At 43.2% G+C, this 27,576-nt stretch overlaps 1 protein-coding gene across 1 annotated transcript in view; it reads right to left on the reverse strand.

The window, feature by feature from the left end:
- Positions 1-27,576, reverse strand: part of LOC124777146 (centrosomal protein of 162 kDa) — a 197,929-nt gene that overhangs the window by 32,605 nt on the left and 137,748 nt on the right. Inside the window, exons 7-9 of the mRNA XM_047252446.1 lie at positions 9,291-9,434; positions 6,637-6,828; positions 1,904-2,158 (exon numbers count right to left, since the gene is read on the reverse strand). Of these exons, the coding sequence (XP_047108402.1) occupies positions 1,904-2,158; positions 6,637-6,828; positions 9,291-9,434 (591 nt within the window). The remainder of the gene's footprint in view (positions 1-1,903; positions 2,159-6,636; positions 6,829-9,290; positions 9,435-27,576) is intronic.

Consider the following 27,576-nt stretch of genomic DNA (forward strand, 5'->3'; position numbering starts at 1 on the left):
GTATTAATGTAGTGTAGGTCGACAACACACCATTTTTAAATTATGGAAACTTGGCACTACGTACTCCGATTGGTCGTGGGATTGCCCTGTTGCCGTTTGTTGGTTGACGGGCAGCGCTATGGTTGTTGGCTCACACATACAAACATCCCTCGCCCCGTCACTGCCCAGATGTGATACACAACATGTCGAATAGGTCTTGCTGTTTGTCTCCACCTCACATTACAGGCATTCACACGTAAGCTTCACTTCAGAGCACACACACGTCACCTGCGATTTAGGCATGCAGCATGCATGGTGGCACAGTTTTCGTTTGAAGAACAGAGATATGGTTTTTGTTTATGGACTAGCCGACAGTAATGTGCATGAAGCTCAATGATTGTATGAGGAACAGTACCTAGCAAGATGCCACCCAACAAGAGGGGCACTCATCGGTTAGTCTGGGAGGTTTTGAGGGATGATGGCCAGCATCCATTTTCTTTCCACCCTGTCCAAGACCTAAATCCTGTGGCAGACTATAAACACAGGCTAGGATTTTGCTGGTGGTTTCTGCTACATGTTGCACGAGATCCCGACTTCCCCGCCACTGTGTTGTTAACCAATGAGCGCACCTTCCATCGGGATGGCCTTTACAACACTTGAAACATTCATTATTGGGCAAAAGGAAATCTTCACATTTCGTACATCCACAGACACCAGGAACGAATTGTGCTCAACATTTGGGCAGGCATTGTGAGAGACCATATGATTGGGCCAGTCTGTCTACCTCCTTGATTTACTGAGGAAAATTACCTTCACTTTTCGTAAGAAACCCTACCAGGCCTGCTGGAAGATGTTCCCCTGGACATGCGGCTACACACGTGGTCGCCGCATGATAGGGCGTCCGCACATAACAGTCATGCTGTGCGCGGATATTTAAATGAACTCTTCGATGACTGGGTAATTGGCAGAGGTACTCGATTGACATGGCCCCCGCGATTACCAGACCTCACACCACCAGACTTTTTCCTGTGGGGTTCTCCAAGGTTCTAGTTCACCCACCTGGACACGAACCAGCTAGAAACGAAGACGAATTAATGGCACGCATTCAACATGCCGCCAATCACATCAGGTCAATGCCAGGAATCTTTGAAAGAGTTAGGCAAAACACCGTTCGACGTTACCAAGCTTGTGTCACATCAGAGGGTCGCCAGTCTGAGCATCTGCTTTAAGTAAACAATGTCCTAGCTACAAAAACGGCCCTTTTCAGGACCGAAACAATTCGAAAAAGACTTTCTGTACACGAACTAACTGCTGTTGATAGGTTTGTTCCCGGTACGTCTTACACTACAGTGAATGTGTCAGAACCCTGGAGGATTCGCCCCCAGGCCTCCAGAGTGGAGGGCTGGCGCGCTACCACCGAGCATGTGGTCCGCCTTGGATACACTGCGATCTTCGGCAGGTAAAGCAATCATGGTCATGCGCTGTCCAGAGCATCCGCCAATAGGGAAATCCTGTGGCCAATCGGAGTGCATGGCGCAAAGTTTCCGTAGTTTAAAAATGGCGCATTGTTGACCTACACAACATTAATAATTTTGGTTCCTACTGGCATCAGATATCCAGGGTTAAAATTTTGAGACATAATTTTTCTCCACCCTGTATGAAAACTTTAATGTAATACAAACTGTCCGAAGATACCGTTTTTGAACCTAACAATCAATATTTATTGAAAAATGTAAGTATTTACCTTCCATTGGGAAGTACACTGGCACAAAGCAAATAGCAGTTGTCTGTGAAATGGTGTGTGTGTGTGTGTGTGTGTGTGTGTGTGTGTGTGTGTGTGTTTTTTTCTTCAGCCAAGTAGAAGCAGCAACTGGAAGTACTGCATCAGTACAGCTAAACCCATTAGCAGAGCGGCTCAGCTCACCTGGCGTGTCATGTCCTGCAGCTGGGCCGCTTGGTTGCGGGAGTCCCTCTCGACGGCATTGGCACGTGCTCGCTCCTTGCTGAGGGCCTCGCTCAGCTCTCCCACACTCGCCTCCAGGGCATTTCTCTGCAGAGCCGCCTCCGTCCTCTCCCGCTCTGCGGCCGCCTGCACTTTCTTCGCCTCTTCCTGGGCCAGTGCCAGTTCTCGCCGTAAAGAACGTGACTCGCGTTCCAGCTCTTCTATACGAGATGAATCCTGTGTAAGAAATATCAGTGTTACATTATTATTATTATTATTGTTATTAGTTTACTGAGTCACATTGAATAGCAATTTCAAAAGTGTCACAGTCTTTTTATATATAACTTATCGCACTTCTATCAGTAAAATAACAAATTAGCCCTTTATAAACCTATATTTAATAGACAAGATCCCACTTTGATGCAGTAAAACTATGCTTTAGCTGTAATGATCTAAGCAATGAAACTTATTCATGATTTTTTCAGATACATTTTGCCTTTCGTTCCACTTTTTGTCCTGCACTCATATCATTATTCCTGGACAGAACGTGTTATTTCTGTCCTCAGGAACAAGGCACTACCCATAATCCCTCAATGCTACATACTGTTTCTCTGGTAGATTTACAGCTACACCATTACTCTGAAATTCACACTCAAGTGCCTAGAGGGTACATCAAACCACTTTTTCTCTACCATCCCATTCTAAAAAACAAACACTTATATCCTTCTGTGTAAGCTCTGATTTCTCTTATATTATTATAATGGTCATTTCTGCCTACGCAGGTGGGCACCAACAAAATATTTTCGCATTTAGAGGGGAACGTTAGAGATTGAAACTTCATGAAAAGATCTTGCCATGGTGAAAAACACCTTTGTTTTCATGAATGCTACCCCAATCTGCATATTATATCCGTGGCACTCTGCCCCCATTTCTCGACATTACAAAACAAGCTGCCCTTCTTTGGACTTTTTTGATGTCCTCTGTCAATCCTATTTGATGCGCACCCCACGCTGCGCAACAATACTCCAGAAGAGGGTGGCAAAGCATAGTGTAGGCAATCTCATTAGCAGACCTGTTGCATCATGTAAGTATTCTACTAAATCACAGTCTTTGGTTTGCCTTTCTCACAACATTATCTAAGTGATTGTTCCAATTGAAGTTGTTCATAATTTTATTTCCTAGGTATTTAGTTGAACTGACAGCCTTCAGATTTGTATGATTTATCATGTAACTGAAAGTTAAGAGATTGCTTTTACTACTCGTGTGGATAACCTTACATTTTTCATAATTTAGGGTCGGTTGCCACTTCTTGGCCCACATAGACTTCATGTCTAAGCCATTTTGCAATTAGTTTTGATCATTTGGGGACTTTGCTGGATAAATGGCAGGCATCATCTGCAAACAATCTAAGACAGCTGCTCAGATTGTCTCCTAAATAATTTATACAGATTAGAAACAGTACATGGCCTATAATACTTCCTTGGGGAGAGCCAGACATTACTATGTCGTTAATATAGATCAGGAGCAATAGAGGGCCTATAACACATCCTTGGGGTACGCAGGATATTACTTCAGTTTTACTCGATGATTATCCACCAAATACTACAAACTGTGACCACCCTGACAGGAAATCATGAATCCAGTCACACAACTGAGACAACATTACATATGGACACAATTTCATTAGAGACTGCTTATGAGGTACAACATCAAAAACCTTTGGAAATTTCAGATTAATCAATTGTATTAGTACTTCATTCTGAGAGTTGTTCCTTATCTTACAACTTCCTTCTTGTATTGGCTTCCTAATGTGTTTCCTGTTATATAAGTTCTATCACCATATATTTCTGTCTGCTTGTAGTTACCTTCACAACTTTTTCCTTCATATTACAAGGTACTATCACAGTGCTGTATATTCTGAATACCATCTACAACAATGAAGTGTTGAAGTATGTTCTAAGCTATTTTGTACTCCTGCTTAAAAATGATAAGAGATCTCATCATCAAGAAAAATGCTGCTAGATATGAACCTCAGTTCCAATTAATCATCAAGAACTTGCAAAATTACAAAGCAATATCCTTAAAATTGGTTTGCTGCAGAATTATTGAGCATATCTAAGTTCAAATATAAAAATTTCCTTGAGATAGAAAAGTTTCTGTCCACAAATCACAGTACGTATTTAGAAAGAATCGCTCTTGTAAAACTCTGCTTGCTCTTTTCTCACACAATGTCTTGTGAACTACATATGAAGGGCAACAGGCAGATTCCTTATTCCTAGGTTTCCAGAAAGCATGTTACCCAGTGCCCAACTGCAGACTGCTAACGGTCTGAGTATATAGTTTAGGTTTCCAGATACATGAGTGGTTCGAAGAATTCTGAAGTAACAGAACCCACTACGATGTCCTGGAAGGCGAGTGTTCATCACAGGCAAAGATATCATCAGGGGTGCCCAGGAAAGTGTGACAGGACTGCTCATGTTCTGTTTATACATAAATGATCAAATGGATAAAGTGAGCAACAATCTGGAACTTTTTGTTAATGAGCTGCAGTGTATGAGAAAGTGTAGTCGTCATCGTGTGACTATAGGATGACTTACATAAAATTTCTATCTTATGTGATGAATGGTTGCTTACTTTATAAGTAGAAAAATATAAGTTACTGCAGATGACTATCACAAACAATTCTGCAAAAGGTTATCTACAACTTATAAGAAATCAGTTGGAAGTTACAAGAGTCGAAGAGCATGAAGACAAAGCAGTGATCTAGATGGGAGTGAGACAGGGTTGTAGTGTGCCCCAATATACAGGGTGTAAATAAAGTCCGGTAACACTTTCAGTTATTTATTGCACAAGAACCAAACATTGTACAGATATCACACATATGTAATTTCGATTTTTTTTTTTCCATGTATACTGCCACAGTGTAGTTTGGTAATTTGCCGATAGTCAGCGCTAGTCACAAACATGGCGAGTTCACGTGCGGAGCGAGCTTTCTGTGTGTTGGAGTTCAATAAAAACAAATATACTACAGCTGTTCAACGGGTGTTTAGAACCAAGTATGGCAAGAAGCCACCAACAAGGAAGGCCATTTACCACTGGCACAACAAATTGGTTACGGCGGGCTGCTTGTGCCCAGCAAAGAGAAGTGAATGTGGGGCACGTACGAGAGCCATTAATAAGGAGTCTAAAGAAATCGGTGCATTGTGCATCCCATGAACTTGAAATGGCTCCAATGACAGTGTGGAAAGTCCTGCAGCAGAAGTTGTCTTTGAAACCATTCAAATTGGAGCTAGTGCACAAGCTCAATGATAACGACAAAGACAAGCATTTTGAGTATTGTTCACAGTTGCAACAACTGAATGAGGATGGGGATGGCATTGGTGATCGCTTAATTTTTAGTGATGTAACCACTTTTCACACCAATGGGAAAGTGAACAAGCATTATTGTCAAACCTGGGGTACAAAGCATCCACATGAATGCATTGAATTTGAGCGCAATTCCCCAAAGGTAAAGGTTTTTGTGCCTTGTCATGCTGAAAACTGTACGGGCCATTCTTCTTTGCCGAGAGCACAGTCTCTAGATATTTCTACTTGGACATGTTGCACCAATGGCTGATGACTCAAATGCAATTGGACTCTCAGTTCATCTTTCAGCAGGATGGGGCTCCACCCCATCTTCACTGTGAAGTTTGTGGGTACCTGACCACAGAGCTGCTGCATCGATGGATCGGCCTTGCTACACCAAAGAGCATCCCTTTTACAATTTCTGAATGGGATGAAATTCAACTGACTCAGGGCGGTCTTCATCTTGATGCAATGGCTTAACGTATAAACTGGGGCTCGACAACTTCACCACATAGAACTTCAGAGCTCACAAACAGAAGACAAAACACCACCTCAGGAAACACTCTGAGCAGAAACATTGAGTCCATATGCCACACTGTTGGCAATCAACAGGCTGCAGTTGCTGGACCTAGATGACTAATGGAAGCCTACACACTGTATTTTTGTGTTTTACTTTGTAAATAGCTGTTGTTCTGCCACCATGTGAATGAATAAATAAATGAACAAACTGGTCACTACTTACCTTCAGGAGGGTAAGTGCTAATAGACATGTGAAAATAAAAACGATGAGGTTATCCTGACTTTCAGAATGGTCAGTAGTTCCCTTGTGGAGGAGAGAGGGATAGTGTTGTGAAGCTCAAAAAGAAAAAGCAGGCCACTCACACCTGTCTCACATTTATTAGTTTTCTCAATAGAACTTTCCTTTGATAAAAATCCATAAACTGTGATCCATCCAACACCTCCCTCTCCCTCTCGAAGTGCTGACAGATCCCATCAAGTAGGTATATTTTTAGAAAGAATTTCTGTGTCTTTCCCCCCTAGCCTAAGATAATTCGAAAATTTCATAAGCTTGGAAATCTTTCATCTTATCTCTGCCTTTTGAGCTGAAGTCTACTTTTATACTGGCAGGTACATTTTTCATTTAGTTTTATGTGATCGACTGTAGGACATAACAGTAAACAATACTGCCCTATACAGCTACTAATGATGAGCAACAGAAAAACCCTTTGCCTCCCTGATGTGCCGAGGCAGCACCACCTCACCTATTTATCACAGAGAAAAAAGCTAGCTAGTACATGATTCAAACAATACACTTTATTTCACTATCAGCAGTTTTCTACAAAACTGTGGATGCTGCTCGGCAATCGCACCTGTGCATTTTGCCTGACAGTCCTGGTGGCAGTGGTGGGGGACTTGGGGGACCGCAGTGGCTTGCCACCAGCAGCAGCTCCGCCTCCCGTGCCGTAGGTTGCGCGTCGCCGCTGCCTCTCCAGTTCAGACTTTGTCTCGGCCAGTGATGCTCTGAGGTCACGGACTGTGCCCTCTAGGTCCCTCTTCCCTGCCTGTGCCATCCAGAACAAAACTTGGTGATTATACTGATTCAAATTAATGACAAGATAAAAAAAACCTAGTAACTTGAAACTTCCTGGCCAATTAAAACTGTGTACTGGACCTTTGCCTTTTGTGGGCAAGTGTTCTACTGGCCAAGCTACCAAAGCACGACTCGTGACCTGTTCATACGACTTTACTGGAGAAAGTAAAACAGTCAGGACATTTTGCAAGTCGTGCCTGGGTAGCTCAGCCAGCAGAGGCCTTGCTCACAAGAGGCAAAGGTCCCAAGTTCAAGTCATGGTCCGGTACACAGTTTTAACCTGTCAGGAAGTTTCATATCAGTGCACACATTGCTGCAGAGTGAAAATGTCATTCTTTCGTACCATGTCAGTAACAAATACTGTTACTCTGGGCTTACAGCCTGTGTGTTATATTTGAGTACATTCAACAGAAAATGTCCCAAAAAATTAAGCGCAAATTAATGTAATGACATATTACTCGACACAGCAAATTGTAAACCCAGTCACAGAGGGAACTATTTTGGTCCAATCACTATGAACAGCTATGTTCCAGTTCAAAGTACTGTGCACTGTTATCTCTCAGTGCAAGTGCAGACCACTGAAAATGACTTAATGGGCAACCACAATGGCTTGTTATTAATGTCTTTAAACTTGTAGCAGTGAGAAGGAGAAAGGTGTAACAGTGCTGGCAGAAGAGGTGATGGGATGCAGAAGTAAAATGTTAAAGCTGAGTAAATTGGTGATGTACAAATTACAAAAGTAGGGGGATATGGTGCTTGGTGCTATGAGTGAAATTCATAGTAGTTGTCTCAGAGGAGGAGGAGGAGGAGGAGGAGGAGGAGGAGGAGAAAAGTAAATATAATAAATATACCACTAACAATGGTTAAATGTGTCACTACGTAGCAATTTATGCAGTATTATGAGCACTGCAGAGATATACAAACTTTGCAAGAAGTATAAGCTTTTGTCACATCAGAACTGGATTTCAGAGAAGGTGAGGGAACTCTGAGAAAAAGGCTCTGTCTGAGATTTGCTTTTAAAAGGTACCAGACAAAATAGTCATCCTGTCCGAATCAAATGACTCAGTTAAAAAAAGGCACAATAAATTAGTTAAAGAAGTACCAGAATTAAAGCAACTAGTGGTTTATTCCGATAAAACGTCAGTTCACACACATTACACTGCAAATAAATGCTGTCATAATGATAGTGTGTGAGGAATATCACCACACAAAAGCCACAATCAATGTTTGTTGATGTATGCATTGCACTGGAACATAGCTGTGTAGTGCGTGACATTGTATCATTTGTAACAATACTGCAATGTAGTCTGTTACTATTATGCCTTCCCTCTCTGCTTCTTGGGGATAAACACGACAGGGCTATCAGACTAGTCACCTCTTCATTTTGCTTCATCAAGTAATACACAACTTACACTAGTTTTATTGTCATATGTGAAATGTGAGAATAAAATGATCTCTAGTTCATGAACAGCAAATGTTAATTTGATGTAAATTAAATAAAGGTTTCACTAAAGTATGTAACTTATCTTACAAAGAAATATCTGAAACATATTGTCACAATTAGCATGCAATTATAAATCGTGTGTGTGTGTGTGTGGGGGGGGGGGGGCACACTCTCGTGAAGCTTCTAATATATTGTTCCTGAGTAGCTGTCTAGAATATGTTACTTTGATGGGAATACTTTTGGTTAAGAAGTGGCAGCTGATACAAATAATTGCAAACGAAACATGCGACATCATTGCCTTTTGAAATGACCAATTTCTCTCTCTAGCAAATGAAACAAAACATTGAAGGAAATGGGCCTACTCATCTACAGGAGACATAGCTGCACACTTGGACATCATTTCTTTCTCATCATGCCTTGATCTAGAGTTCTTGTGATAACACAGTCTACTAAATCCCTGATAGACTTGTTTCATGTAACTCTCTTACCTCTTCCATTTGACAAGAAAACTTCTGGAACTGTGGAGCTGTGTTTATCCAGATTAGAAAATTAGCCTATAACATGCAAAATAATATGATTACAATCAGTTTAAACTTGATTATCACATGTGACCAACAACCAGTCACTTGATATCTGTCAATACAAGTAAGAAATAGATGACCACAAATTCTAAAAGAGCTGGAATGTAAGTGAGGAAGGTAGGACTGTAGTCTTGCAGGAGTGAATGGTTGTAGAGGTGTGGTTGTACTAGAAGTAGCAGTTATCATGTTGGTGTAATGACAAATTCTACAGTTATGTATACTATTTTGCACATCTATATAGTGAGATTGTCAGACCAACATTATCCAAAGTACTGTACCTTGAATTTTTGTTACTTATCTCAAATTTTTCCCTTACTTTGAGTACCATCAACACAGAAAATATAAGTGAGGACAGGTTGAAAAACAAGAAGAATATGACTTCTACAGTCTCTGTGAGATGTTTCTTACCCTCAATGCATCCATTTGCACTCTTGCAGCAATAGCAGCTTCTCGAGCCTCACGCAGCTCATCTTCGAGCTTTCGTCTTTCCACATCACCTGTTGCTGGACCCTTACTTGCCGCTGAACCTGCCTCTTTTGTCTTTAACGTCTCCTGGAATACAATTGGAATTATCAGTTTTATACCAATTTTGTGTGTGTGTGTGTGTGTGTGTGTGTGTGTGTGTGTGTGTGTGTGTGTGTGTGTGTGAGAGAGAGAGAGAGAGAGAGAGAGAGAGAGAGAGAGAGAGATATATGTGTGTGTGTGTGTGTGTGTGTGTGTGTGTGTGTGTGTGTGTGTGTGTCAGGACTGTACTTGTTGGTTCACGACATGAGTTCTCTCTAAGTAGCGGGTGATCAAAAAGTCAGTATAAATTTGAAAACTGAATAAATCACAGAATAATGTAGATAGAGAGGTACAAACTGACACATGTGCTTGGAATGACATGGGGTTTTATAAGAACCAAAAAAATACAAAAGTTCAAAAAACGTCCGACAGATGGCGCTTCATCTGATCAGAATAGCAATAAGTAGCATTACAAAGTAAGACAAAGTAAAGATGATGTGTCCAGTTTGGAAGGTAGGAGAAGAGATACTGGCAGAAGTAAAGCTGTGAGGACAGGGCGTGAGTCGTGCTTGGGTAGCTCAGTTGGTAGAGCACGTGTCCGCGAAAGGCAAAGGTCCCGAGTTCGAGTCTTGGTGCGGCACACAGTTTTAATCTGCCAGGAAGTTTCAAGTTTCAATGATTATGTTCTTTACAGGAAATGCTCAATACGTCCACCGTCATTCCTCAACAATAGCTGTAGTCAAGGAATAATGTTGTGAACAGAACTGTAAAGCCTGTCCGGAATTATGGTGAGGCATTGGCGTTGGATGTTGTCTTTCAACATCCCTAGAGATGTCGCTCGATCAAGATACACTGTGACTTCAGGTAACCCCAAAGCCAATAATCGCATGGACTGAGATCTGAGGACCTGGGAGGCCAAGCATGACAAAAGTGGCGGCTGAGCACATGATGATCACCAAACGACGCGTGCAAGAGATCTTTTACGCGTCTAGCAATATGGGGTGTTTCTTTTTTTTTTGTTCTAATAAAAACCAATGTCATTCCAAGCATGTGTGTCAATTTTTACCTCTCTATCAACATTATTGCGTGGTTTATTAAGTTTTCAAATTTATACTGACTTTTTGATCACTCGGTATTATAAATTTTGACACTGGATGGGTACAGTGAGAAATTTTACAGTGTGTTCACGACGAACACATGAAACTTCCTGGCAGATTAAAACTGTGAGTTGGAATTAGAGCTGTGGGGACAGGTCATGAGTCGTGCTTGGGTAGTTCAGTTGGTAGAGCACTTGCCCGCAAAAGGCAAAGGTCCCGAGTTCAACTCTTGGTCTGGCACACAGTTTTAATCTGCAAGGAAGTTTCATATCAGTGCACACTCCGCTGAAGAGTGAAAATTTCATTCAATGAACAGAGGTTTAATTATGCTGGCTGCCAGGGTCTGAAGTGTTCCTTGGCTCATAAATAGATTGCTGTAGTCAGTGGAGTGGTGCAGAATGATGTAACACTGAGCTGACACAATCAGTGATTACATATATTTAGTCTTTCTATGAAAGTGGAAATAACAGAAGTCTTTTTTCCTATTTGGAGCCAATGGCACAGTTCACAAACACCATAGTGGATCATTGGTGACGGCCTCACTACCACTGTTATTACATTAATAGTGGCAACTATTTATTTACACTTACACAAAATAAACTTGTTTCAACGTTTTACTGTTGTCACCTGCATTGTGAACAACCTATCCAGTTGTGTGGAAGTTGTTGGGTACCGCTAGTAGTGTCAGCTGTGTTGATACTTAAGGGTGGAGCAGTCTATTGCCCAGCAAATCTCTGCAACAGTTCTATAGCGAACGGCATGATGTGTTTCCTACACATTAGAAAACAAGTTGAAGCCACAATGGCTTAAGTCTGGGGAGTACAGCACTTCCCAGCCCTGTCGATCAAACAAACCTGTCACATCTCACTCCATATGCATCTGAGCACTGTCCTGAAAAATGATGTGCAGGTGCTGCAGGAATTGTCATCACCACTTTCTCTAAGCTGTTCATTTTTGAACCCCTGTGGCCAGATTAAAGAAAGAAGAGGCAACACTTCCTGCATGTCCCCGCCCATCATTTTGCAGGACAAAGCTCAGGCGCATATGCAATGAGTTGTTACGGTTTGTTTGATCATCGGGGCTATGGAGTGCTGTTCTCCCCAGACTTGAGTCATTGTGGCTTCGACTTGATTCCCAATAGGCAGGACCACTTCATGGCATTCGCTTCAGTGTTACAGTGATTCGTTGAACAATACACAGCCTCACACGCACTATCAACACAACTGGTGCAGCAAAGGGTATCCTACAAATTCCACATCACTGACAATAAGTTATAGAGAATGCTGGTGACTACTCTGAAGGATAGCATAACTTTGAAACATATCTCTATATTGTACAAGTTGTAAGTAAATAGTTGCCACTATCAAAGTTCCAACCCTTGTATTTTATGATACGACAAAATTTACACCATGAAACACAATGCAGCCCACTGAAGCTAATGAAATTACTACTACATCTAGTGTTTCCACTAGCTAATGCTGGCTGCATCCAGAAGAAAGTGAGCACTGAAAATGTGACCCAAACCACTTCAGAGAACTGGCACTTAGTAGCCTGAATATATGGAATGAAGGTAATTTTTTATAGAATAATATCATCTGAAGCTGCATAACATGAGTGTTAGTCATAAAAGTTGTAATCATCAGCTCTAAAGATAAAGTTATGTAACTAGGTTTTCGTTTGTCTGGAGTTACATATAGTGGTCTTACACACATCAGAATCCCCACACCACATTACAGTAACACAGCACTATGGAGTGCCAAAGCATAATTGCGCAGCCAATGAATAAAGTGTAGTAGAGTGCGATAATTCATTTTCTGCATCTGAAGGGGAATAATGCAGAAACAATCTATGATGATCAGGTAAAGCTGCACAGAGATGTGCACCATCAAACGACACAGTAGTTATGTAACACGACAGTGTCCGTTGTGGTCAAACAAGTGTGAATGACAAAACACGAAGTGGAAGATCATATCTCTGTGAAGAATAGGGAATGACATGGGAAGCTGAGACCCTGATCCTTGAAGAATGGTGTTATCACAATCAAAAAGTGGAAATTGGTAAGGGTAATTTTGAATATGACAAAAGGTTGTTGCCTCCTACGTACTGTAACTGCTACCCTCATTCAAAAAAGTCCACTAAACTGTTGTAGCAGCGGAAATGTTACATCTCTGTTAGGTGAAATCAGATGACTTCTTTGGTCACCAAATCACCATTGGTGAGTGCTGGGTTTATCACTATGATTACAAGAGAAAGGAGTAAAACAAGCAGTGGAAAAAGGTAGATTAACCACCGCAGAAAAAGGTGAAAACCAATGAAATATTGAGTGTAAAGTGGTGACAACAACTTGGTTGAATATCTGGAAGTATGTGTACCATTAACATGGCATAAAACGGATGACATGTATGTGCTTTTATCCATCAAAAATAAAGAGAGAGCACGCTCAGTCACTAACATATCTACATCAATACTCCGCAAGCCACCTGATGGTGTGTGACGGAGGGTACTTTTGGTATGACTAACTGATGCTCCCTTCCCTGTTCCACTCATGAAGGTGTGCGAGAAGACTGACTGTCAGTAAGCCTCTGCATTAATTTCTCAGATTTTCTTGTCATGGTCATTTTGTGAGATGAATGTAGGAGGAAGTAATATTCTGCCCAACTCTTCTTCGGACGTGCACTCCCAGGATTTCAGAAATAAACCTTTCTGTGATGCGCAATGCCTCTCTTTAGCGTCTGCCAATGGAGTTTGTTGAGCATCTCTGCAGTGCTCTTGCACTGACTAAATGATCCCATGATGAAACACGACACTTTTCACTGGATCCTGTCCCCCTTCTGCTGTTTTTTCTTGGTAAGGGCCCAAGACTGTTGAACAATACTCAATAATTGCACAAGGAAGTGTTTTGTATGTCATCCCTTTCATGGATGTATTAAATTTCCTCAAGATTCTTCCTAAGAATCTCAATAGGTCATTCACTTTTCCTGCAATTTGTTTTATATGGTCATTCACTTTAGGTTGCTCTGGATGGTTACTCCTATGAATTTTGGAGTATTTTCATGTTCCGTTAGGTTGGTTGGTTTAAAAGAGAAGAAAGGGACCAAACTGCGAGGTCATCGGTCCCTTGTTTCCAGTAGAACAATTACCCAAGGGAAAGAAAAAAACAAAGAAGACGTACAGCACAATAACAGGAGAAAGGAAGAACCAGAAGAGTGACAGGAGGACAACAAACACTACAATGGACAAAACAGGACAAAAAAACTACAGAGAGACACAAGAAACAGGGAGAAGAGACTAAAAACAAGAAAGCAGATTACCATGGCTGGCTAGCCATGAGAATAAAAAAAGAGAAGCCAGCCAGTCTGCAACACATTAAAACCTACACCCTAAAAGCCCTAGGGTCGAGGACACAGAGAGAGAAGGGACATGAGCTAAGACTCGGATCAAATGATAAAACCCACCCTCAGAAAGAAAACATAAGACTAAAGCTGCTGTTGAGGCATTGTCACTCAACATCAAAGGTAGTGTGCTGGGAAAGTTAAAAGTCCACCGTAGAGTGGCTAAAAGTGGGCAGTCCAGCAAGAGGTGGACGACTGTCATTTGGGAGCCACAGAGACACTGAGGCGGATCCTTGCTACGGAGGAGGTAACCATGTGTGAGCCACGTATGGCCAATGCGAAGACGACAAAGGACAACTGATTCCCTGCGAGAAGCCCCCAGGGAAGACTTCTGCACATTCGTAGTCTCCTTAATGACATGCAGTTTGATGTGCATACTGTTATGCCACTCTGTCTCCCAAAGCCGAAAAACCTTGCGGTGGAAGGCAGAATGCAGGTCAGTTTCAGAGACGTCCAACTCCAGGAGTGGTTTCTGCATAGCCTGTTTGGCCAGCCTGTAAGTAAGTTCATTGCCTGGGATATTCCAATGTGTCCTGGGGTCCACACAAACACCACTGAACGACTGGACCATTCCAGCACAGAGATGGACTTCTGGATGTTCGCTACCAAAGGATGGCAAGGGTAGCACTGGTCAATAGCTTGTAAGCTGCTCAGGGAGTCAGAACAGAGAAGAAATGACTCACCAGAACAGGAACGGATGTACTGAAGTGCACGAGATATGGCCACAAGCTCTGCACTGAATACACTGCAGCCAGCAGGCAAGGAATGCTGTTCAACATGGCCTCTGTGGACAGAGGCGAAGCCAACATTACCATCAGCCATCGAGCCGTCAGTGTAAACAAGTTCAGAACCCCGGAACACATCAAGAATCGTGAGGAAGTGACACCAGAGAGCGGCAGGGTTAACGGAGTCCTTAGGCCCATGCAAAAGGTCCAGATGAAGCTTCGGCCGAGGTGTACACCATGGAGGTGTACGTGAATGGACCTCAAGTAGAGGTGGTAAAAGGAAGGACTCCAGTTTGGAGAGAAGGGATCATATGCGAAGCACTATTGTGAGTCCTGACCTCAGCCGCCGATGCGGGAGATGAACTGCCGCGGGTGCTAAAAGGAGACGGTAAATCAGATGCTCAGGAGAACTACGAACGTGTGTAACATAACAGGCGAGAAGTTATGCACACCTAACCTTCAACGGAGGGACTCCAGCCTCCACAAGGTCCCTGGTTACTGGACTTGTTCTAAAAGCTCCCGTCGCTAGGCGAACGCCACAGTGGTGCACTGGATCAAGTAAATGCAATGCTGAGGGTGCCGGCGAACCATAAACCAGTCTTCCATAGTCAAGGCGGGATTGAACAAGGGCTCTGTAGAGCTGCAGCAGCCTAGAGCGATCTGCACCCCAGTTGGTGTGGCTCAGGCAGCGGAGAGCATTGAGATGCTGCCAGTACTCCCGCTTAAGCTGGCGAAGGTGAGGTAGCCAAGTTAATCGGGCATTGAAAACCAGTCCTAAGAATTGATATGTCTCCATTACAGTGAGTGGATCGTCATTAAGATAAAGTTCAGGGTCCGGATGAACGGTACGATGCCAACAGAAATACAGAGGCCTGCAGAACTGCAGAATGCCATTCTTCTGAATACGAGAGGGGGGGGGGGGGGGGGCTATGGGAGGGAGGCACCAACATGGACATGGAAAGTACAGAGCGACAGGAAGTTTTGGATAAAAATCAGGAGCAGGCCCCGGAGACCCCACTCATACAATGTGGCAAGGATATGATGTAGCCAGGTAGTGTTGTATGCTTTACGTAAAAAAAAAAAAAAAAAAAAAAAAAAACAGCAACCAGCTGTTGGCATCTGGAAAAGGCTGTTCGGATGGCAGACTCAAGGGATACAAGATTATCAGTGGTAGAGTGACTCTGGCAGAAGCCACCATGACATGGAGCCAGTAGGCCACGTGACCCCAGGACAAAACCCAACCACTGACACAACATACGTTCCAGCAGCTTACAGAGAATATTCGTGAGGCTGATGGAGTCGGTAGTTATCCACATCAAGCGGATTTTTACCGTGTTTTAGCACCAGAATTATGGTGCTCTCCTGCCATTGCGAAGGAAACATGGCATCGCACCAGAGTTGGTTGAAGATGACAGGGAGATATCGCCTATAGTCTGGCGAGAGATGTTTGATCATCTGATTTTAGATCCGATCCGGCACAGAAGCTGTGTTGGGGCAATGTGCAAAGGTGCTGAGGAGCTCCTCCCACTCTGTAAATGGGGCGTTACAGGTTTCACTGTGGTGTGTAGTGAACGAGAGGACTTTCCTTTCCATCCGCCGTTTGAGGGTGTGAAAGGCTGGGGGGTAGTTCTCTGACGCAGAGGCTCGAGCATAGTGCTCAGCAAAGTGCTTGGCAATCACGTTTGCATCGGTAGAGACCACGCCATTGATGTTAAACCCAGGGATGCCTGTTGGGGTCTGGTACCCAAAAAGACATCTGATCTTCGTCCAGACTTGGGAAGGTGATGTATGGCACCCAATGGTCGAGATGTACCTCTCCCAACACTCCTGTTTCCATCGTTTTATAAACAGGCAAACGCGGGCACGGAGCCGCTTAAAGGCTGTTAGGTGCTCTAAAGAAGGGTGCTGCTTATATTGCTGTAGAGCTCACCGATGCTCTTTAATTACCTTAGCGACTTTCGGTGACCACCAAGGGACTATCTTTCGCTGGGGGCACCCTAGAGGATGAGGGATCACGTTTTCCGCCGCAGAAATTATCGTTGTAGTAACCTGCTCAATGACAACATCGATGGCACCATGTGGGGGAGATTCAACGGTGAAAGCAGAGGTGAAGGATACCCAGTCTGCCTTGTTTAAAGCCCATATGGATAGGAGTCCATGGGCATGACGCCAGGGGAGTGACAGGAACATGGGGAAGTGGTCACTACCACACAGGTCGTCATATGCTCTCCAGTGGATAGATGGGAGTAGTCCCGGGCTGCAAATTGACAAATCAATGGCCGAGTAACTACCATGAGCTACACTGAAATGTGTGGCGGCCCCAGTATTTAAAAGGCAGAGGTCGAGTTGGAACAGTAAACTTTCAACATCTCTGCCATGGCCGGTAAGCATGGTGCTACCTGATAAGGGGTTATGGGCGTTAAAATCTCCCAAAAGTAGGAAAGGTTTAGGGAGTTGATCAATCAGTGCAGCCAGTAGGTTAAGGGGTACCGCACCATCTGGAGTGAAATATACTGACAGCCACTGCTTCAAGAGGAGTTTGAAGGGGCACAGGTTCACTACATACCAAGTTCAGGACATAAACGCAAACTCCACCTGATTCACTGTTACACTACTGGCCATTAAAATTGCTACATCATGAAGAAATGCAGATGATAAATGGGTATTCATTGGACAAATATATTATACTAGAACTGACATGTGATTACATTTTCACACAATTTGGGTGCATATATCCTGAGAAATCAGTGCTCAGAACACCCACCACTGGCTGTAATAACGGCCTTGATACGGCTGGGCATTGAGTCAAACAGAGCTTGGATGACGTGTACAGGTACAGCTGCCCATGCAGCTTCAACATGATACCACAGTTCATCAAGAGTAGTGACTGGCGTATTGTGACGAGCCAGTTGCTCAGCCACCATTCACCAGATGTTTTCAATTGGTGAGAGATCTGGAGAATGTGCTGGCTAGGGCAGCAGTCCAACATTTTCTGTATCCAGAAAGGCCCGTACAGGACCTGCAACATGCGGTCGTGCATTATCCTGCTGAAATGTAGGGTTTCGCAGGGATCAAATGAAGGGTAGAGCTACGGGTCGTAACACATCTGAAATGTAACGTCCACTGTTCAAAGTGCCGTCAATGCGAACAAGAGGTGACCGAGACGTGTAACCAATGGCACCCCATAACATCACGCCGGGTGATACGCCAGTATGGCAATGGCGAATACACGCTTCGAATGCGCGTTCATCGCGATGTCGCCAAACACGGATGCGACCATCATGATGCTGTAAACAGAACCTGGATCCATCTGAAAAAATGACACTTTGCCATTCATGCACCCAGGTTCGTCGTTGAGTACACCATCGCAGGCGCTCCTGTCTGTGATGCAGCGCCAAGGGTAATCGCAGCCACGGTCTCCGAGCTGATAGTCCATGCTGCTGCAAACGTCGTCGAACTGTTCATGCAGATGGTTTTTGTCTTGCAAACGTTCCATCTGTTGACTCAGGGATCGAGACGTGGCTGCACGATTCGTCACAGCCATGCGGATAAGATGCCTGTCATCTCGACTGATAGTGATACGAGGCTGTTGGGATTCAGCACGGCGTTCCGTATTACCCTCCTGAACCCACCGATTCCATATTCTGCTAACAGTCATTGTATCTCGACCAACACGAGCAGCAATGTCGCGATGCGATAAACCGCAATCGCGATAGGCTACAATCCGACCTTTAAAGTCGGAAACGTGATGGTACGCATTTCTCCTCCTTACACGAGGCATCACAACATTTCACCAGGCAATGCCGGTCAACTGCTGTTTATGTATGAGAAATCAGTTGGCAACTTTCCTCATGTCAGCACGTTGTAGGTGTCGCCACCAGTGCCATCCTTGTGTGAATGGTCTGAAAAGCTAATCATTTGCATATCACAGAATCTTCTTCCTGTCCGTTAAATTTCGCATCTGTAGCACGTCATCTTCGTGGTGTATCAATATCAATGGCCAGTAGTGTATATTCGCTGCAATTCTTGTAACATCCCCTGTAGCCGTGAAGGGCAGGGGTCCGCATTGCCGGGAACCAGGTTTCCTGGAGGGCAATGCGGAAAGTGGGTGCAAAGCTGAACAGTTGCCGTAGCTCAGCCAGGTGGTGGAAAAAACCGCCGCAATTCCACTGGAGGATGACGTGATTGTGAGACTGGGAAGGCATGAAACACTCAATGAGACAGTCTACGCCTCAGGGTCACCTGCTGCGACTGAGTTATTTCCTGAACAGGCTATTGTATCTATTGTGTCTGAGGTTATGGCGAAATCTAGGTCCTCAGTGGACACCAGCATCTTCACCTTATCCTCAGTCGCAGAGCTTGTATGTAGCAGTGGTGTAGGTGCCACTGCAATTCCCTTGGTCTTGGGGGTCTTCTTTCTGGATTTCTCTCGCTTATCCTTGGGTTTCTCTGGCTGGGAGGGCTTCACTGATACAATCTCCGGGACTGAGAATGATCGTGAAGTCCTATGACCAGCTGCTTTTGGGCACTTCAGCCACTGGCAGTTTTATCTTTCCCACTATCAGAAACCTGGGAGAGGAGTGACCCCAGGGACCCCTTCCTAGCGAGAGGAGACGAATAAGCCTTACGCTTCTCTGGCTGAGAAGTGGGGACTGGTGTCCCTGATGGTTGGGGGGGGGGGGGGGGGGGGGCAGTGCTCCCGATTTAAATGGTGCGGGAGCAACAGGCAACAGCAGGGAGGGAAGTGCCCCCCACCATCAAGGGAGCAGGTGTAGTCTTCCAGCTCTGAGAACCGACTGGAACTCGTGGAACTGATGGGGCTACAACTGTCCCATAGGATCGTACTTCCTTGCATTGTACTGAGACTTGAAACCCTTAGAGACTGCTGGCGTTTATCAACAGCAAGTGATGACATGGTACGCTTCATCACGCGTCATCCGCCCTGATGACACCCACTCCGACCAGAGGCAGTCCCCATGGGCACCACCCAGCCGCAGCAAAGGCCACCTGGCAGGAGGGCCATTACCGCGAGTCCCGATGCCCCATGGTGACGGGCATCTACCCCTTGGCATACGTGGGGACTTAATGGAGCAGACATCAGCAGAGTGATCCCTGTATAGTCATGGGGCTACAACCAACAGGGTACATGGCGGTCCCACTACAATGGATTGGCTGCCGTGCTGGGTATGAGGTTCAAAGAATTATATGGTCATCGTCGGTGCAGAAAACGACACTGCATAGTGGGTGAGGAAATCGCACCCAGGAAGGCGTCCTCGCTCAAGAGATAGAGGATGAGCAGGACTGAAATTCCACGACGAGAAAGTGGGCTAAAGATCTCAATGCACGACGGACACAATGCACCATGTAAGGCGCCCTTCCCCAATTGGCTCGCTCTTCTCGAAAATTTTGAAAAATGGAGGTAAAACCCTACAGGTGTGAGACTCCTTTTAGCCGCCTCTTACGACAGGCAGGAACGCTTCGGTCCTATTCTAAACCCCAGGTACGCAGTGAGTGTTCCGTTAGGAATGACGTGTTCGTTAAGAAAGTCCTCTTGTGTTCTGTCTGCAAGGAAGTCTCGAAGCCAGTCACAAATGTGGGCCGACACCCGGCAAGCACGTATTTTGTTCACTAGACGACACTGTAGAACTGTGACTAATGTCTCACTGAAGCCAAGAACCACGGCATCAACCTCGGTGCCTTTGACAATCCATTCCCGATTTTCTAATTTTAGTTCCTGCGCTCCTTTTTCCCCCCTCATAGATTCAACAACAGTGTGTTTTAAATCGAAAAATGGTTCCAGGCATGCCCATTGACCTCACCAGGCGAACTTAGCGGTAATAAACTGTAGAAAATGACAGCGGAATGATGCATATTACCTGAGAAATTTTGTATTTTTACCACCATTTTCTTCATGTACTCCATGCCTGCAAATTTGGCACAAACTGCTCCTTGATGTAGAGAACAACGAATCTCGTCAGTTGATCATGTAAATTTTGGCTCTTTCATTGCCAACTAAATCTTTAAATTCTTTCTGCACGATATTGTAATGTCGTTTCCAAGCAAATTTGCAGTACCCTTCGCTTATTAGACTACATAATATATGTTGAGAATTCTCACCCGTCTCTCTTGTCATTCACATTCATTTTTAACGGCTTTTGACGATAGATCGCTAGCTGCCTTTTCTGTGCAAACAGGCACTGGACCTGTGAACGTCCTCCATACCACATAGAAATAACGAAGGCTAAACAGCGCTGAAACCACGATTCTGCTGAACTTTAAGAGAGTTTTAACGATCGAAAAATGCCGCACCGAAAGCCTAAATGAAATGTCGCGCTGTTCCGGGCGCTTCAGAGAAGGACCGAGCAAAGCTCGCCCGCGACCCGCACACGCTGTAATTGTGAAGTTTGGCATTCCATGGCGGCCATGTTCAACAAAAATGAAGCGGCTACTCGGGTAGGAGATTACATATGACGTGTAAACGTCGTTTTTTCGTATTAGAGGAGCCCCACCTATGCCCAACGATGAAAAGCCTGCCCTAATCGAAAACAGATCGCACATTTTCCTCTCAAAAGAGTTTTGGCCTTGGAGGTCGGATTTCATTAGAATCGCTTATTAAAGGTAATAATGCTCAAATAATTTTAGGAACAGAAATTTGGGTGAAACCGGAAGTGAACAGCAGCATCCTAAGTTAGGATGGAATTTATATTGTAAGCATAGACTGGCGCCAGTGGTTGCGTTTTTATTGCATAAAGAACTGTATAGTATGTATCTAGTGAGGTTACTACATATTCCGAATTTCAAATTATGGGGTGAAGTTGAATATCTAAATGAGATAAAATATGGTAATCGGATGCTTAAAACTTACTGTATGTCAAATAACTTATAATTTCCCTCAGTACTTTGTGCTAGGAATCTTCGCGCCAGGATGCTCGACCGGTTCCTTGCTGCAGCTGTGGAATTCCTGGTCGAGGGAGTGACTGAGAAAAGATTGATCACATTACTTTGGCATGGTTCTATAATGATTCACAACCATTTTGACTGCAGAAGAGGGACGAAACCGCCGTCGCACCGAGGAATCGGCAAAATTGCCTGTGGACTATGTGAGATGACTGTTAGATTTCTACGAGGGAAGGGTCACAATTAGTAGTGGTCACTTCGGGCGTCAAGCAGAGAGGGGCGGCAGGAACACACAGGTGCAAGAAATGTATACGGCGTATATCGCCAATAATAATGAAAACTGAAAAGACTCAAAAATGTACGAGGGAAAGAGGCGGCGGCGCCAAATTAAAAGTCGTTTGTGCGGAGAAATGTTTTTGAACCGGCCCTGACTGTATTGGAGTCGCAGACAATCATCGCTATAAATTCGTGAGAATTGTGTAATGAATAAAGATCCTGTGCTCAGATTTCAGGAGAGGTAAGTGCCACCTCTTGTCCCCTGTTAAGGATGTCCTACACAAGTGCATTTATTATTCAAACACAACTCCGTTTAAATGAGAGGTCTTTAAACGCAGCAGATCAGGTACAATAGGGCCACCAGTGCACCCACCACACAAACGGAAAGTGCCGGCGCACACAGGTGACTCTGATGTGTATACGTATGTAGGCATCATGTAACATAACACACGAGAAAACACTAACGACGGGAACATCTTATGAACCAGAAGTGTACAGGTCTATCCAAGTAAATTTGCTACTCTCTCTACTACACCACTGAGACTCCAAGAATCACAATGCACTTCTCGTTAACAACTGGACTGGATGCTTGAGCAGAAAACATGTAAGAACCCTAATATTTGCCTAAGCGGGCAGTGAAAATATCTAAGACACGCTATTACCATTGCAGCATCACAGTGGTTTCATGATGATTCGATAATATGATCCATATCTCACATGAAAATTGTGTTACCGAATTTTTAAAATTATTCTCTGTGTGTAAAATGTCACGCGTTATTTTCACACACCGCTGCAATTCCAACATTATCGTTAAACACTCACGTACAGTCCTGTCATTATGCGTAACTGGAAAAACAGGTGAAAGGAAAGATAAACCGAGAGCACTCACCCTAAACGATCACCAAGAATTCCCCCTCAAACCACAATTGTGCTGCCTATACACGAAATGAGATGGAAGGAATACCAGGGTTTACTGTGCTGTTGACTACGCGGTGGTGAGAGATGGCCCACAAGTTCAGAAAGAAACTAAATTAGGAAAGAAAATCGACCTCGTTCTTTTCAAGAGGTATTCAAATTAATAAATTTATGGAAATCACTAAATTCTTTAATATGGATACGGATTCGAAACCCGCTCCTCTCGTGTGTGAGTCCACAGACGCCTTGTAGCCGGTCGAACAAGGATTCAAGTCTCACAAGGAGAGAGGAGCCGCCGACTTTTTGAAACTACGCTATGTGATCAAAAGTATCCGGTCATCCCCAAAAACATACGATTTTCGTATTAGGTGCATTGTGCTGCCACCTACTGCCAGGTACTCCATATAAGCACCCTCAGCAATCAACAGACATCAGGAGAAAGCAGAATGAGGTGCTCCGCGGAACTCACGGACTTCGAACGAGGTCAGGTGATTGGGTGTCACTTGTGCCATATTCTGTACGCATTTCCACACTCCTAAACATCCCTAGGTCCGCTGTTTCCCATGTGATACTGAAGTGTTAACGTGAAGGGACACGTACAGCACAAAAGCTTACAGGCCGAGCTCGTGTGTTGACTGACAGAGACCGCCGACAGTTGAAGAGGTCTATTTAGACCATCATACAGGAATTACAAACTGCATCAGGATCCACTGAAAGTACTATGACAGTTAGGCGGGAGGTGAGAAAACTCGGATTTCATGGTCGAGCGGCTGCTTATGAGTCACACATCATGCTGGTAAATACCACACGACGCCTCGCCTGGTGTAAGGAGCGTGAACATTGGACGATTGAACAGTGGAAAAACATTGTGAAGTGACAATCACGGTACACAATTTGGCGATATGTTGGCAGTGTGTGGGTATGGCGAATGCCCGGTGAACGTCATCTTCCAGCGTGTGTAGTGCCAACAGCAAAATTCGCAGGCGGTGTTGTTATGGTGTGGACGTGTTTTTCATGGAGGGGGTTTGCACCCCTTCTTGTTTTGCATGGCACAGGCATACACTGGCGTTTTAAGCACCTTCTTGCTTCCCACTGTTGAAGAGCAATCAATTTGCGGATGGCGACTGCATCTTTCAACACGATCGAGTACCTGTTCATAATGCACGGTCTGCGGCGGAGTGGTTACACGACCGTAACATCCCTGTAAAGAACTGGCCTGCACACAGTCCTTATCTGAATCCTATAGAACACCTTTGGGATGTTTTGGAACGCAGACTTCGTGTCAGGCCTCACCGACCGACAGCGATACCTCTCCTCAGTGCAGCACTCCGTGAAGAATGGGCTGCCATTCCCCAAGAAACCTTCCAGCACATGACTGAACGTATGCTTGCGACAGTGGAAGCTCTCATCAAGGCTAAGGGTAAGCCAACACCATGCTGAATTCCAGCATTACTGATGGAGGGTGCCATGAACTTGTAAGTCATTTTCAGCCAGGTGTCCGGATACTTTTGATCATATAGTGTATCAATGCAGTGACGTACGTTACGTTCCCAGGAAACAGACACTGGAGCCATTCACCCTGGTCGGCCCTGATTTGCGAGTAATCGACAGAAGAAAAAAGCCGAGTTTTATGTTATATTCAACAGCGCTAAAAAAGTCACATTATGAATGCTGGTTGCGTGGTGTAATGGATAGCTAAATAGCTTCGCATGCAGGTGGTTGTGTGTGGGCTCAAATCTCATGAAGTGCAGCAAGGTTTTTTTATTTTTATATCTATATCGAAATTACCTCGATTATTATTTTTATTCAATTAATTGGTTTAAATGTAATTTATTTACTTCTATTCCTTTGTCATATCATTTTGATCACCGCATAAACTTTTTCATTTGTTTAATTTTTTATATTATTCTTTTCCCAATCGGAATTTTTGTGAACATGAATTTAATTATACTTATCTATTATAATATTCAATTATTCCAAAATTCCGATCTATCAGATAAAAACAAAAGACGAAATAATCTATATCTGTGCAACAGTGTGACAAATGTATTTTTGTTCCATATGTGCATTTTTTTGCACAGTAACGTCATACAAACATTTAAAACATACCCTAAATACCTATTGCACTATGGACAAAATACCGCAGATGAAAACTGAAATGAAAGATGGGTTTATAAGTAAAAAGAAATTCAAGCAAAATGAGAAACAGATACAATGAACGCAATAATGTGGACGAGAAAACAGGGTTTTAAAACAAAAGAAATTAAATCGAAAGTAATAAGTAAAATTCATTAAAAGCAGATGAACAAAGATTTCAATTGGAGACAGAATGACAGGAAGAAAAATGAGAGCAAATGAAGACACTGATATTATGATTAAAATTACATGACAAAGGAATGGAAAGAAAACATTACATTTAAATCAATTAACTGATTAAAAATAATGATAAAGGTAATTTTGATACAGATTTTTTTAAAAAAAGGAAGTGTATTTGCCGCCTTGCTGTTCCTCATTTACATTAATGATATTCAGGTGCCAGAGAGAAAAGCTAGAATCATGTTATTTGCAGATGATATTAGTTTAATAGTTAGTGATATGAAGCAGTCATTGAATAGTACTGTGGGCCATGTCCTACAAGATATACAAAAATGGTTTAGTGAAAACAAGCTAACACTGAATGCAAAAAAACTAATTATGTGCAATATGGAAAAATAAGTGAACATGATGACCTAAATCCCACCATGGAGGGCAAATGACTTGAAAGAGTACAGTGTGCAAAATTCCTGGGTATGCCCATTGATGAGAAGATTAACTGGAAGGACCATGTGGTGAGCTTAGCAGTAAAACTAAATTCAGCATGTTTTGTACTTAGAATAATTTCAAGAGTTTGTAGTAATGACTGTACCAGATTAGTATATTTTGGCTATTTTCAGTCCATTGCATCCTATGGGATAGTATTCTGGGGAAAAACAAATTGTCGTCTAAATGAGATTTTCAAATTACAAGAACGCGCTATTCGGATAATGACCCAGAGCCCTCCTCAAACACATTGTAGGCCCCTTTTTAAAGCATTGAAAATTTTAACAATTCCATCATTATACATTCTGAAATGTCTGCTGGTGATCAAAAGAAATCAGGACACAATGAAAACCAATACAGACTACCATAATTACAATACACAGCAATGTAAAGATCTCCACTTACAAGCTGTAACAAGGACGCGCAGTCAGAAACATGTATGTAATGAAGGCATCAAACTTTTTAATGCACTACCAAAACATATCAAAGAGCTGGAAAATGAGGATAAATTTAAAACTGTTATAAAGAATCACATGCTTGACAAATGTTATTACAGTATAAGTGAATTTCTATGCTCAACTGCATTAGAATATAAAGAACTACATGCTTGAAAAATGTTATTACAGCATAAGTGAATATCTCTGCGCAACTGTATAAAGAACATATGTTTAAATTAATGTGACAAATGAAATTACATCAATGAATATGTCTGTCAAGCACATATGAAGATTAAGAACCACATGCTTAACAAATGTCACTACAGTATAAGTCAATATCTCTGCGCAGCTGTATAAGACTATATGACATCATAAATGTGACAAATGAAATCACAACATCAAGGACTAGGTCTGTCAAGCATATAAGAAATTGTGTTATAAAAACACTTATTAGTTGTATATTGTATTAACACGAGATAGATTCATATGAATTCAGCATAGAAAAAAGTTTTGTAAAGATATTATATAGTTGTTGAAATGTATCCTGACAAATCCTATATCACAAATGTGATCATTGGGATGATAATAAATAAATAATGTGTTCACGCATCGAGTTTGCACGGCAGTCTTGGTAGGCGGGACAGACTTGCAGACATTTTTTTCTTCTTGATAACATTCTGGAGAATGCCTTAAAAACAGTCGATTATGAGATGCTCCTCCACTGCGATTTGTGATAACGTTGACACTACAGTCTCATGACCCTGTGATTAACACTGCGTGGTCACAACGAACTGGTTGAATGCACGTCTTTTGTTTACGTTGTTAGTTCAAGTCGCCACCGCAGTTACTGCGCTGACGTCGCTCCTACGCCCCAGGAATACAACCAGTCTTGAAAGTTTATCGACAGGCGGTGTAATACTCCTGCACATCGGTCTAGAGGGAAAGTAAAATCTGGAACTGGGATTAAAACCCAAAACCTTGCCTTTCGAGGGCAAGTGCTCTTACCGACTGAGCTATCTAGGCACAAATCGTCACCCGCCATCACAGCTTCAATTCTGATGGCAGATCGAAAACCTTTGAGGAAGGTTTGTGAATCGTGGATAGCTCAGTCAGTATGAGCTCTTGCCCGCGAAAGGCAAGGTTCTGGGTTCGAGTCCCAATCCGGCACACATTTTTTATCTGCCAGCATGTTCAAAAGCAGTGCACACTCGTCGCAGAGTGAAAGGGTCACTCTGCAGTTTGATGATGGCTGGCTGCTTGTGGAGAAGGCATAACATTCTAAGGCGTACACACAGCTTCACATTAATAAATATAAACATGGTCCGTGGTAGGTTGTGATGTGTAAAATTTGTGCAATAATGTTTTATCTTAATGTGAGGCATGTAAAGTGTTATTTATACATGGTGTTGTATGCAGAGAATGTAGTGCTGTTCCATATTGGTTTTTATAGGTGCTTGACAATGACAAGTAGTCGAAATGAGCTAATCGCACGATTACATAAAAATCACATTACACTCTATAACGGCCCCTTTTTACATTTATTAAACATCTGGAGGCTGTGGATCCCTACAAATACAAAATTTTAACAGCTTCACGTATTCGTCGGTGGTCAGGCTAATACCACTAATGTCCAGAGGTACAAAGATGAGACA

This window comes from Schistocerca piceifrons, chromosome 2 (assembly GCF_021461385.2).
Source record: "Schistocerca piceifrons isolate TAMUIC-IGC-003096 chromosome 2, iqSchPice1.1, whole genome shotgun sequence".
NCBI lineage: Eukaryota > Metazoa > Arthropoda > Insecta > Orthoptera > Acrididae > Schistocerca > Schistocerca piceifrons.